The sequence below is a fragment of the Vidua macroura genome, chromosome 2, assembly GCF_024509145.1.
Source record: "Vidua macroura isolate BioBank_ID:100142 chromosome 2, ASM2450914v1, whole genome shotgun sequence".
Classification (NCBI taxonomy): Eukaryota; Metazoa; Chordata; class Aves; order Passeriformes; family Viduidae; genus Vidua; species Vidua macroura.
In genome coordinates this window covers 113,705,925-113,720,846 of record NC_071572.1, presented here as the reverse complement: position 1 = coordinate 113,720,846, position 14,922 = coordinate 113,705,925, and the positions used below count along the sequence as shown (strand labels likewise).

The window sequence follows — 14,922 nt, the reverse complement described above, 5'->3', positions numbered from 1 at the left end:
CCCACTCTAGAGGTAACAGTGAAATGTTTAAAATGAGCAGATCAGACTGGGTGATCCAGTATCAGATTGTGATTCCATGAAGTTGTCCAAAATCCTGTATTAATTGTGTTAATTCACACATACCCTGTCTGGAGATGTGTAAACAAAAGAAGAAAAGAAACTAGCCAAATGAATGTTTGAAAGGCTTTTTTACAGACAGGATTGCAGAGTTCATCTTTAGAAGAGTATTTTGGAGTGAAAATTAGGACCCTGTCAGTCCTTGGAGCTCTGCTCGTCATAATTTTAGGTAAAACAGTTTCCTTGGGACCAGCTAAAACCTCTGAAAAGATTAATTTCAGTTGTAAAGTCTAATAATAGCAGTGTAAGATAATGTCCAGAAAAAAGGAAACTGAAGCCCAATATGACATAATGAGTAATAATAAGATATATTAAAGTAGGTGCTGGAATAAAAAGCTAAACGCTTCTATGAATGAATGAAATGTGCAGGTAATTAAACAATAGACTTGCAGATGTATGTTCAAGTCTGTGTATTATTATGCAAGTGTTAGTATCCCCAGTTCAGTTATTCAAGAAAGGACATTCAAGTGCTAAATCTGAGTTCTTTTTATCCAAAGAGTTTTTTTTTTAAGTGTCTTTGAGTTCATTTTGAATTGTGACATGACTTTGTACTGGCAGACCTAAACTCTTGTTCACTGTGCAAGTTTAAGAGCCATCACCTCAGAAAAGTGCCTGCTAAAAGTGGAGGTTGGATGTCACAAATGTCAATAACATTGCTGAGTCTCAACCAGTGTACTCAGAGCTTTTCCCATAAAATATTAACTGCAGTAGTTCTGGACACACTTCTGTTTATGCCGGCAGCTAATGGCTTGTCCGTAATGGACACTTTTCATTTTTTTTTAAGAAAAATTGAGCATTTTATGGCATACAAAGGAGCATAAATAAGTAAATGTAGGGACAAAGGTCAATAAATATCACTTTGTGATTCCATTAGCTTTTTAGGGAATTTTCTCAATATAAGCATCGCAGGAGTAGTGCCCACCATCTTTTTTTTTAGTCTCTGCATAGAATTTCCAGTTCTTCTGAAACTTTCCCTATCCTGCAGGCAGAGGGGGAGCCTCCACTCCTGTGTATAATTCTGATGTTTACCTACTGGCATTCCTCTTAGCCTGGAGCTCTTTGGCAGAGGGATTTTCTGCCATAAGAGCTGTGAGTTGGAAGCGCCTTGGCAGTGCAGATTTGTCTGCCATCAGGTCTGTGCTGCTGGGGATAGGCTGCTTCTTAATCACCTCATTTAAAGATAGCTTGGGTGTCTCTGTCCCACACTGAAGCCTAGCATGTAGATATCTCCAAACCTCTGAAGTGCTCGAGGATTTTATTGCTTTATCTGTGTCCTCAGTTGAATAGCAGACTCTCTTGAATCCACAGCTTCACTGGAGTTTGTGTTTCTTCAGCACAAACATAAGGTTTACTTGATATTTCAGTATTTGCACATTTTGGACTGATAATTATTTCATGTCTTGTAATACAAGTCCTGTTAGAAAGACAGTCTTTTCATTGTTATGATTTTTATTTCTGACTCTGAAGGTGATACCATTGTAGTTCTGGTTAACAGTTGTTTGGTGGTTTGAATTCTCCATTTGGAGAATTCCCCAATTGGTTTGAATTTTCCAGTTCTTACAGATTTGGTAGCTACAGGTGAAAATATGTGAGCATTCAAGAGCCTTGGTATTTCAAATGTATCAAAAATTGTATTTTAACAAAACTCAATTACTCATTAGGGATGTTTGGTAAATGTATATGAGGAATATTATCAGATCATGACTCAACTAAATCTAAACTTAATATACTTTCAGTGATGAATTTACTCTAGTTTTTAATTTTTTTAATGTATAGCTTTGAGCCTTCAAGTAGTACTTGATTAATTCAGGCAAGGAATTAATTAATTCAGGCTCCACTGAAGAAATGAATTAGTTTTCCTTTCTGTATTTTGGGTCTTGTTCCACAGAAGTATTAATTTTGAATACCTGGATGATGTTTATTAAATTGTGGTCTTGCTACCACAAAAATTGCAAAACTGAAATGATACTTCACACCCTAATTAATGCTGGTCATAGAAAATTTTATTTCTGCCTGCAGGTCTGTAAGAATAGCACTTTACAAAGAGCAAGATACAACTTGAAACGCAGCTGGAAACAAAGGACATAATAAATAGTCCATGATTTCTGGGTGGAGAGAGGATGGGGGGAGAGATGGAAAGAAAACAAACACTTAAGATTAACTGAAATATTCTCATTCTCTCTATGAAAAAGAAATGTGTAAACCCAGGTGTTTTTTTTTTTTTGTTTTGTGGTGTTTGGTTCTTTCTTTTCTTTCTTTTTTTTTTTTTTTTTTGGAGTTAACAGATCCCTAGTTATAATCTACTTAAAAGTTTTACATGGGAAAAAGCTGCATCAAATGTCAAGTGAGAAGATGCTTTTTTTGACTCTTCCACAAGAGCATGGTAGCCTGACACAAATAGAAAATACTATGACAGCTGTAAATCACAGCTTTTTAAGCAAGAGGAAGACAGCAGTAGTCTCAATGAGGATAGTGATCCTTTTTTTTAAGTAAAAGTAAAATAGGGATTGTAAAAAGTTACTAATTTATACTCATATTATTCACAATTCATACAGTGAAGTGGTGAAGAGGTGGAGAGCAGAATACTCCCCTTTGTTGAATATATTTTAAAATTGTCATTATTTCTTCACATAAACCATTGAGCTTTTATGTGGTTTATGCTGAGCTTTTTACTTGCCTGTAAGGCTGTCAACGAGACAGCAAACTTCAGTTTCAGGTTAAAAGTCACCATCCATTCAAACACAGAGGTGCTCTAAGTGTCACTAGTACAAAAGAGAAGGGAAGATGCTGGGTCAGGTTCCATCTAATAAGCTTCCAAGTTCAGTGTCCATGCCAAGGTGCCTTTTCCATAAGGCAGAAGAACATGACCTGGCTTCTGCTGCTGCTGTACTGCTTTCTAGAAACACATTATATAGATATTATATTATATATAAAATAAATATATTATATATATAATATTATATATATATTAAATAGAACACATTATATAGGTAGTTGTACATTGATTATTTGGACAGACAAGAGGTAGAAGATAGCACACAGCAATATAAACCCCACAAATGTGTGGACAGTGGGGTCATGTTTCAAATTAACTGCTTAATTATTTTTCTCCATCGTTTAACCATTCAAAGAAGAACTGGAATTAGTGGGCTGTAAGGAGGAACGCAGCAATCAAAACACACCAACTCAATAATTACAATAAACTGCCCTATATAACACTTAATTTTGTGTTTAAATCCTAATATAGATTTCTGAAGTTAGAAGGTCAGATGAAACAATTCCATTAGAGGGTGGTAGTACCTGTGGGTAAAATGTCTCATGTGCTACATGTATTTTCTTTAGCATCAGTGAATGGAAGTGCAAAAGGAAGTTAATGTAATTTAAGATTAAAATAATGGAGAAACATTTGTAATATGCGATAATGCACATCCTATCCTATATCAAAAAACTGAACATGAATATGAGAGAAGTGATGCAAAATATATGCAGCTGATATTAACACTGTGATGCTCCATCCAAGAGAGAAACTGAAGTTTGTCTTTCTATGTTCTCAGTTTGTAAATTGTATAACTTTATGTCTGGGAAGTTTATGGGTTTCATTAAAAAAATCTTACTTTTGAAACTGTGTATTTTATTAGCTTTAATGCTACAGACTTTCCAGATTTCCAGGCAAGGGATTGCAGGAATGTGCATGTTTGATCAGGCATCTTTTAGTGGTTAAATATCAGCAGTGGTCTGTGATTTGGCAATTATTTCTACAAAAGATGTAGGGTTTTTTATGAGTTTTGAGGCTTTTTTGGGTAAGAAATGTAAGCCATGAAAGCCCAAATGAACCTGGCTAACATGGCAAGTTCAGTCCTTTCTGTTTTAATACTTTGCTGTGTCTAATCCAAGCAATACCACAAACACAATTTCTTTTTCCATTTTCAGTTGTGTTACTTGATACTACAACTGCCCTCGGAGAACTAGGATGGAAAACATTTCCCTTAAATGGGGTAAGTCTGTCACCATTTTGGTTTTTTTGGTCTGGATTTTGGCATTCTGAAACTCTGGAAGTAAATGTCTCTCATACCTGGGTGGATATTCTTGAAATGCAGACTTATCTGGAAGATTTTAGTTGTTCTTGGGACTGGAGCTGCGATGCAAGAATGACAAGAATACACATTGTTATGTTCTTCTCTTCCTTTTCTGAGTACTAAATATCCATCTTAATTTAAATCCAATTGTAACTGTTTTAAATTATAAAGTTTCATATAAAAAAAATTCCTGTGCTGGGGGAATGTGTTACAATTCCTTCTTCTATTTTAATTTTTTTTTTTTTTTTTTTTTTTTTTTTTTTTTTTTTTTGTGAAATAAAAGGAAAAATAATTTTCTGTTTTGCAAATTGGAGCAAATATCTTATGGTTTAACTGAGCAGAAGTATGGACTTTAGCATCTGATAATATGGCATTAGATTACCTAAATCAGGAAAATGAAAGAATTAATAGTGTCTGTTGTTCTTGGGGACAGTGAGCATGGGGTAGAACAACATTTTTGCTCTCTAGAGTTCAACCATCAGTCCTTTGCCAGTGGCTGCACTTTCAGAACCTTTTCTTTCCAACCAGCTAATGCATGTCACAGATTTTTAGGGGCATTTGGAGTTTCACTTTCAAAGATGCACTATTCTGGAGCATTTAACATGTTCTGCATCAACTTGTATTTCTGATGTCACTGTACATACTGTGTATCACTTATTTTTATACTAGCTTGCATTATCTCTTGATTCTTGTGTATGAAGCATATAATTATTTGCTTCTCTGAAATGAGCTCAGAAAATACTCTTTTCCTGAGAGAAACATCTTGTTCCATTTTCAGTCATTTTATTTGCCATGTTCTGTTCCAGAAGGAAGTAGAAACTGTCTACCCTCAGCACCTTAATAATCCATTTTTATAAAATGCCTTCTGTGTCTTTGCCTTCAGGGATTTCAAGCCATATGACATTTCTTAATCTCAGCCTGTTTTCAACTTTATGGATTACTCTTTTGCTTTGTATTTCTGGGCATAATTTCCATCTCTCACAGATACTTCTGTGTTTTACATTTTGTATGCAGTCTCACGCAATCTGAGTTATAATTCTGAAAGTTTTGTTTCCTTTAAAAATCCCAGACAAAGTAAATAGAGTCATACACCACAATGAGAAATGAATTTTTGCTCTAGCAAAAAGTAAGGACTGTCATCTACCATGATGAGAAAAATCCAGGGAGGAATGTTTTGCTTGAGCACTGGGATGAGCTCCACTGAAGTGCACAGTACACTTGGAAAGCACACAAGATATAATTGCAGTTATTGTGTAAATTCTTGAAAGCTTTAGGTACTCCAAAACAGCCACAGTATACAAACACAAAAACATGTGTGCTCCAAGTTAATTTAAAACACAGCTATTATAACATGTATTTTTTGGTTCATCATACATACCCTAAACAATAGTTTTGCAGCCTCATGAGGGTTTTGAGTGTCTTAGGACCACTGCTGTATATTAAGAACTAGTAGCACTTAATAGAATACATAAAGGAGTTTACATTTCAGTAAGAACCTCGGATTCAATTATTAAAATATTTTCCAAAAATGTACAAAGTGGTTTGAAAAAACAAAAGGAGCTAGAGTAAATACAAGGCAGAAAAATGGTTTGTAGCATAAAATCATAGAATCATTTATGAATGATATGAATCATTGTAAATAGAATCATTATCATAGAATCATTATGAAAAGACCTTTCAGATCACTGAGTCCAACTGTTAACCCAAGACCACCGTGTTCACCACATCCCCAAATGCCACAGTCACAGACTTTTTGAACACTTCCAGGGATGGTGATTTATATCCACAGTGCTACCTCATCTGAGTTACTCTTGTATCCTGATATAATCCAGAATATGGCACAATCATTGGTGTGATTGAGATTATCACTGCAGACATAAGAATCTGGTTTGTCCCATGATGGGCTCAATAGGATTTTCTTGTTTCCCGAAGGAGAGTGACAGATTTTGAATTGTTGGTGTTTTTTGAAAGAAATTTTTGTTCAGATACTATTGAAATCTAATGTGTTACTTTAATCAAACCTTTTATTTAAAAGTGTTTGTGTAGTGTTTATGTGTGTAAGAAAAATGTCACTGACATATGATTACTGCTCTGCTGAACATTTTTAATGTTAGGAGGATGAGATGATGGGTTTTCCTGAGCCTGTGACATTAGCAGAAGTCATTAATTTACTGGCACAGTCAGTCACAAGGAATGTTTTCATTAAATTGAAGAGCAACTGAAATAATAATGCTTGGGATTTGGGTAATATTGAGTATGCCTCAGAGATTTTAAACTATCAGGCTAGGGTGAAGTGGGATAAAAAAATCAGGAGGTTCTTTTGGAACTTGCAGAACCTTAACCTTTGCCTCCCAAACTTTTTATTTATAGTAGATTCATGACATAACATTTTTAAGTTTTCAGCAGTTTTGGTCATCATTGAGCTGCAAAGATAACTGTGTTATCTATGTCTTGGGAATGCAATGTGTGATTTTGTCTTTAAATTTTCTTCCCAGTTATTTGTGCATTCTTCCTGAAGCATGAGAATGCAATATTTTTTTCTTACAAATGTGTTTTATTTGTGTGTCAGATTTTTTTCCTTGTATTTTGAACAGGTCATAAATTTAGTGCTTAGAGCTACAAAAATGCAGCATAAAACATTAATATCTCTGAGGTCAATGGCATCAACTTTTGTTGATTGAATTCCAGTTTAGCTTCTTAGTGATGGGCTGTCTAAAATTTCTACCTTAATAATGGACACATCTGATACTTCCTCTGTTCTTTGGGCTATAGTTCGAAATGACCGATTGATTTATGAAAAAGCATGCACTATGAAAGGAGATCTTTACTCACCAAACTGTCACTCCATAACCTTGAAAATATAGAACAGAGGTTTGGGGTTTTTTGATTGGTACAAAAAATGGGAGAGAGAAGTTCATGTGTTTCAGAAGAGGATGTGAATGGTAGCTGGTGGGCAGTCTCAAGTGCTCAAGTGCATGTGAAGTAAAATGCAGCATTCTAACCAAAGTCAGTTTGCTGACCTTGGGGACACAGTTAGGAACTAGGAAAGAAATGAAAAAAATCTCAAAGTCCAGCTGAAATGCAGTGGTCCACAACTTTCCTTTACACATTAGCAGTAATACTAATAAAATAAGGTACCTTATTAACTGCAGTTGGTGAGGTATTTTCCTTCTGTCTTCAACATAACTTTAAAAAAAAATTATTTATTTCCTATTGCATTAATCATTGCAACACAATTCTGTGAGCAAAGTTTGCTCAGAAGCTATGGTTTGGGGACAGTTGCCATAAGGGCCTGCCCAGTCCTGATACATTTCTGCCATAGAATCATAAAATGGTTTGGGTTGGAATGAAGCTCAAAGATCGTCCAGTTTGAACTCCCTGCCGTGGGCAGGAGGCCACAGGACCACACTGCTCAAACCTCAGAGCATCCAGTCTGCCCTTGAATGCTTCCAGGGAAGGGGCAGCCACAGCTTTTCTGGGCAACCTGTGCCAGGGCCTCCCCACCCTCACAGGAAAGAATTTCTTCCCAATATCCAATCTAGACCTCCTCTCTTTCCGTTTAGAGCCATCAGCTCTCATCCTATCGCTCCATGCCCTTGGGAAAAGTCCCTCTCCAGCTCTCTTGTGGCACTGGAAGGTGCTGTAAAGTCCCTCCACAGCCTTCTCTTCTCCAGGCTGAACAAGCCCAACTTGTGTGTAGCCACTCCAAAAATCAGTTTAAAAGGAGGGCAAGGTGACTCACAGCACAAAGCTGTGAGACATTTACCTGTGGAAAAGACTTATAAAAGCTATCTTGACTTGTCATTGCAGACACAATGTATGGCCTCAGCAGTAAAGAACCTTCTAGAAGTCCTCTAAATTATTTGACAACTCTGTGAGTGATGAAACTACTTTAGTTTCCACAATTATTTGAACAGTTTCCTTGTCAATTGGCAATTTACCTATTGATCTATCCAGGGAAATAATTCTGGTTTTAATATCTTGTTTCTATAGGGGATTAAAATATATTTTTTAATAACAGTCACTAATATACAGTATTAATATTCTTCCTGTGTTATGAATTTTTGAGACTAATCTTGTTATAGTACTGATGTTTTTTCCCTACCAGACTGTTTATATTACCCTCTCTGTTAAAATAATTGTTTTACAGTAAATGCATTTATCAACAATCTATTTTTTAGCTGATTCTTAGCTAATTAGGAGACATTTCTGTAGTTTATGGTAACAAGAGTTTTGAATGGCTTGGTACTGTTTGTCACAGATGGCACTGATGTTTTCCTGTGCTGGCCTGCCAACATTTCTTTCAATGCAGCTGCATTCACTTTCACCTTCATCTTTTAAATATCTCAGAAAGTGATGGGGGGAATATATCTTGGGACATTCTTCTACAATACTTAACATTTTTAGCTATTCATTTCCTTAAGTAGACTGTCTTTGAACTGTATTTATAAATGTAAGGAAGTTTATATACTTAATACTTATTTTCTAAATAAAACAATTGTGTGTTTTCAGCACTGTTTTGGTCAGCAGTATAAACATAGCACCAAAGGGCAGCTGGAAAGGAATTAATTCTGTCCCAGAGAGACAAAATAAACATAATTAAATCCAAGTTGTGTGAAACTTACCAGGATACAACAGCAATACCATAAAAAGACTTCTATCTAAAAGTATTTCACTTCACTTTTCTTCTAAACAAATTGTAGAGTCATTTGGGCTGGAAATGATTTGGATCACTGAGTCTGACTATAAATTAACACTGCCAAGTCCCTCACTAGGCCATGTCCATGGGTGCCACATTGACTTGTCTTCACACACCTCCAGGGCTGAGGACTCAACTGCATCCCTGAACAGCACGTTCCAATGCTTGGTAACCTTTTCCATGAAAAAAAAAAATCCTAATATCCAATCTAAACCTCCTCTGGTGCAACTTCAGGCCATTTCCTCTCATCGTGCCACTTGTTCCCTGGGAGAAGAGACCAAGCCCTGCCAGGCTACCCCCTCCTTTCAGGGGTTGTAGAGAGTGATAAGGTCCCTCCTGAGCCTCCTTTTCTCCAGGCTGAACTCCCCCAGCTCCCTCAGTGGCTTCTCACAACACTTCAGACCCTTCCCCAGCTCCATACCCCTCTCTGGACACTCTCCAGCCCCTCAATGTCCTTCTTGTCCTGAGGGGCCCAAAACTGGACACAAGATTCAAATTGTGACCTCACCAGTGCCGAGTACAGGGGGACAATCCCTGCCCTGCTCCTGCTGGCCACACTATTCTTGCTTCAGGCCAGGATGCCACTGGCCTCCTTGGCCACCTGGGCACACTGAGCAGTCTGTGGAACAGAGAACTGCAGCTGTGTGGGGAGATGTTGCAGAAGTAGCAAGAAGTAAAGTTTTAACTAAGAACTGAGGAGGTTTTTTGAGAAAAAAAAAAAAAAAGAAGCATCCGAAAGTCTAAGTTTTTCCCCCTATTACAGCAGTTCAGCTATGGTAAAGATATGTAGTTACATCTGTGAAAGCTCACCAGCAGAATTTCAGAGGTGTTACAGAGGCTGTGGTTTTAATAAGAACTTTATAGAAGGTAGGGATTTAGCTGTCAGAACATTTAACAGGGATGAAGGGAAGGAAGCTAATCAGATTTTCACACAATATGGGGAATTTACAGAGATGACATTAAGAAAAAATATTGGCAGTCATGTATTTGAGCTGTAATTTGGGCATAATCAGATACCATCCTCTGTAATGCCATATTTAGAATACTTTTTGACAGTCAAGTCATTATTTGAGGAAAAAGGTTAAATCAAGGGGTAAGATTTTTGAGAGTAATTTCCATCTGCAGAGATTAAACAATAAGGTATATCCATGATCTAGTTAAATGGCTAGGAAAGCTTTCTTAAAGGAGTTGCAGTTGCTCAAATGAGACAACTTGCATGTGAGAATCCAGTTTCCATGTTTCTTTTAGGAGCATCTCTTAGACCATAAAGGCTTCTCTTGAAAACTGAATGTCCCAGAAACTGTCAGTGTCCAGGTAGATTGGTGCATGTCTAAATTTTTGGGTTTGTATTTCCTGGTAAAATGGCAAAAATCTTAATTTTCTTGGAAAACCCTGGAGCCACAGAAATAGCTGTAGCTCTGCTGGGAATTTGGAGTCTGCTGGATGGATGCAGGGTCATGGTAGCATGGTCCATCAGAAATAGGTAAATTCACAAAATTTGCCAAGCACTGAAATGTGATAGTATTTGTCACTCTCAATTTTTTTGCACATACACTTGAGCAGTATCCTGATTATTTTTGTGTGGAACATGTAATTGCAGATTTCACAGAGGCTTGACCAAATACATGGTTGTGTTCTTATTTGGATATTGCAAACACATTTTGGGCCCACTGGTGCTTGCCACTTGCCAGGTCTAAAACATTCCTAGCCTAATGACACGTCATAAATTAAAAACAAAACAAAAAAAAAAAAACCAACAAAACAAAACAAAACAACCAAAAAAAAAAAAAACCCACAAAACAAAAAAAAAACCAAAACAAAACAAAAAAAACCCCACTACCCATCCTCCCAAAAAAAAAAAAAAAAAAACCACCAAAAAGAACCCACCAAACAAAAAAAAAGCTAAATACAAACCTACAAACCACTTAAAGGGAAGCAGATATAATGGAGGAGGATTATAAACAAATTTGTATACTCCAGTGCAGAACAGCCATATGCTTGCAGCTCATATATAATCTGTAATAGTACAGCATTAGAAGCAGTCTCTGAACTGCTCGACCAAATGCAATTTATTGTGTTTTTAGTGTTATTATGTGGTAAATCTGAACTTGATGATAGTAATGTTGCATGGATTTTTGCATTAATTTTCCATTCCTGTTTAATTTAAACAGTCTTGTGTAGATACACACTCCCAGTAAAGGCAAAATTTATTGTATATATTGATTATTTTTCAAAGTATATTGTATATTATATAGCAAAGGAGGGCAAAGAGTGTCAGTAGCAGTATTTCTATTTTTTTGTTGTGTTTCTTATTTTATGTGTGAGAACCATTCTAACTGGTGGAGCACAGTAAACATTTAAGTTTTTTAGTTGTGCACACAAAAAATAACTTTTAAGTCTGTGTAGGCTGCACATTCATCTTTTGCATTCATAAGTTTGCAATATTTTGGCTTACCAAAGAGGGCAGTAAGGAAGAAAAAAAAGAAAGAGAGTATAATTTAGTGAAAATTAACACATTCTTGCCTTTTTTTTTCTCTCTTCGTAGAGAACTGTGTTTGAGAAGGAAAACACAGTAGGTTGAAAGAAGAAGAATGGTTGATTTAATTTTCTGTTTGGTGTCTTTTCAGCAGTGTTGGATTCCAGAATTTTACGGTTTCTGTCACGCAAATATTTTGAAATTCAAAAAATTCACTCATATGTATATTCCCAATTAAATATAATATTTTCTGTTATAATTCAGCCTTCACTGTGAAGACAAGTGGAGCAAGAAAGAATAACAAACTGAGTGCTGCCCTCAGTAAAAAATCAAGGAAAAGCCAGAACAAAATGAAGTCGAAGAAAAGCAATATTTATGGAAATACCAGGTGCATACTGAACACCTCTTTATCTGAACCATTGTATTTTCAACGACTTCAGAACTGCTGCACTGAACTCTTGGGAAATACCCTTTGAAATTCCTGTGTGCTTAGGAAATGGTCTCATAAATGCTAAAGTAGGTGATAAATATCTAGGTATTCTGAAAAGAAATCTCTCTGAATTGTTCCAGAGCCATAAAAATATTTTTTTTCCCAAGAGGGAAGGTAAAATTGGCCGCAGCAGAAGATGCTTCACTGTCTCATGACCAGGTGCTGCTTTTTACTCAGATGCTGTGTTCAGTAATTTAGGGGAACTCTAACCAAACTGCTGCTTTCTTTTTATCAGTTTTAGTGCCAGGAATAATTTATATTCTAAAAGTGGATCTCCTTATGTATAATGAAAAACAAAAGAATTAATATATTCTTAAGGATTTGCAGTAGCCTGACCTTATATTGGAAGCCTTTACTTCAACTTAACAGAAAAGAAAGCTAAAAAAAAAACCCGAACCATGCCAACTGTACTTCTGAGCCTTTTACAGATGTTTAAATACATGGAATGAATTTTTAAAATTACAGACAAGTAACCCGATTATCAAGCTTGAAGCATTCTCTAAGCCTCTTTTATGTTCTTAGGCACACAGAGTCCCTTTTGCAAATTGCAGTAAATCATTTATGTTCTGATGGTGCTTTAAATGATAGGATTATGGGATGTTTTTGGGTACTGGGAGTTTTAACCATTGCCAGGATGAAAATAAAGCATACAAATAGTTTTTCTGCTCTGCTGGAATTCTCACCAAGTGAGGGAAAAATACTCCAATTGGACTGAAACTGTGGTTGCTGACGAAATTCTCCTCTGCTTTGCCCTCTCTGCCAGTAGATGTCCAAACGTCTGGTACAGCATTTGAGCTTGAAAACCCCTCTCTGAAGAACAGTTAACTAAATGAACTGTGCAGCAATTGCTAGTCCAAAATATAGAGAATTGTAAACTTCAGATTTAAGAAGATACACTTCAGACATTAATTTTCACCCGATTTAATATCCTGCAAAAGCATCCAGGCGGGTACAGAGGCCTTTACCACATGGATTATGTATTTATGTAAGCAGTCCTAACAGAATTGGATACTTTTCACATAATCCTACCAATCTACTTCAAAAAGTGGAAAATAGATAGTTTGTATTTGTGTCTATTGGCTGCTAATAAGGAAACATAATTATTTTTAATAATTACAATTCCATGGAGAACAAAATAGAAACTCAGTATAAAATCAATGTATTTATGAATAGTAATTTATAACTGTATTTTAGATGTAAGAGTATAATCCTCTGCTATTGTTTTTAATCCAAAGAATCCTATCCTAGGAGTTTAAAACATAATACATGACTTGCAGAAATAAAGTGAAAGATCAAAAGGGCTGTTGAGATGTAGAACAGTGTTTGAAGAGCACAGGTGTTCTACCTGACCTTTTGTTTTGTCTTGTAAGAAGACCAATAAATGTTTCTTTTAGATTTCCTAGTAGTGTTAAAAGCTGGGCATATTGTAGAGGAAGTAAAAAAAAGGAAAAAAGTTATAGTTTAAGTTAACAGACACAACAGCTGAATAATGTAATGATATGCTCAATATGGCCTTGTTCAGTGATTTCTCTCCATGTCTGTTAGTAATTTTCATCAGCTTTCCATGCTATGAGGAATACTCCCAATTTCTTAATTTTCTGAAGGAAGAGCTCCAACATTTTGTTTTCCCTCTCAGCTGATGGATATATGGGTACTCTTGCATTATGGCTATGATCAACAGGTCATGAAGTAGTGAGCAGCTGAATTTTTATTCCATAAAAATTGAATAGAAATGTTTTACTGTAGGTGTTACTGCATCCTCCTGTTGGTTCTTGGCACATCAGAAGAGTGCTATTAATAATTTTATATCAAAATATTTAAAGGCTTGATAGAGTTCATTATTAACAGTAGCATAACTAAGGAGATTGCTTTGGTTCCCTTTTTCATGTAGGCTACTAAGGGGATTGACTTTAGCTCCCTGATTCTTGCCATGATGATTAAGGGGATTTGTTTAAACACCCCATTTCATGTGGTATAGCTACTGTAAAAGGATTAGTTTTGGATTCCACTTCCACGTGGGAAAGCTAAGGGGATTAGCTTTAGCTTTTCATTCCATGACAAAATAACTAAGGGCAATTGCTTTCACTGTCCATGTGGTTGCATCAAGATTTGTCTTGCTTTTGCTGTTCTTGTTTCAGTTTTTTCCCTCTGCTCTTACTGCCCAAAGTCATTTGACTTCAGGCTTTCTGACCTCCTGATGGTAGTCCCACTGCCCATACCGAGCTTTGCATCTGTTAAGGAAAACTAAAGAGGCGTGATGAATTCCCATGTGTTTTGTTCTTTTCCTCAAGGAATCTCAAATGATAGAATTCCTCTAGATAACATCAAGTGTAGGAATTGCCATAACTGTGCTAGTCCATGTGAGGCAGTATTTGATTTATGGCAACGAACAGGACCATGAGCTTCACCTGTAGGTGAAGGTCTTGGGGGATTCTTTACGCTGCCCATTGGAGCGAAACTGTGGAGATTTTTGATAAGATCCAACAAAGCTACCACCTGAGCCAGAAGTGGTGTAGCCAATTCAGTGCAGCACCAAATCCACACCAACAGGCACTGTGTAAGGATACAATTTGTTATCTAAGGAGAAAAAAAAAACCCTAGACCTGAGTGCTATCAGAAACTCTGCTCGTGTTTCTGCACAGCTCTGCTTCTGTGAATCCATTAGTCCCGGGAGAAAAAGCTCTCTGAGGTCTTTGTACCAAATTGCATTGTGCAGCCAGCACAAATTAATATTTTCAAATCACTTAAAAGCAAATAAGATTCCTATGTGTAAATTCAAAACAGGCACTTCATGATCAGCTAATGAAGTTTTGTCTGAGCTATTAAATAAACCAGGATCTGTGCCCTGGCTTTGAAGATGGGTGTCTCCACAAAGTGGTTTTAAATGCTTGTTCTTACCAGTGTCTGACTGGGGAATGAGCAGGTTTGAGTCTAGAAATCCAGAAACTAATGAGGTTCTTCCTTTGGCAGTCTTTATTTTATGTTGGGTTTTTTTTGTTTGTTTGTTTGGGGTTTTTTTAATGGGTTTTTTTTTAGTGGGTTTTTTGTTGTTATTGATTTTTTT

At 36.3% G+C, this 14,922-nt stretch overlaps 1 protein-coding gene across 2 annotated transcripts in view; it reads left to right on the top strand.

Moving 5' to 3' along the window:
• The window catches only part of EPHA6 (EPH receptor A6), a 369,996-nt gene that overhangs the window by 23,124 nt on the left and 331,950 nt on the right, over positions 1-14,922 (top strand). For both annotated transcript variants that reach the window (XM_053970149.1, XM_053970148.1), the window contains exon 2: positions 4,048-4,112. In XM_053970149.1, the coding sequence (XP_053826124.1) occupies positions 4,048-4,112 (65 nt within the window). The remainder of the gene's footprint in view (positions 1-4,047; positions 4,113-14,922) is intronic.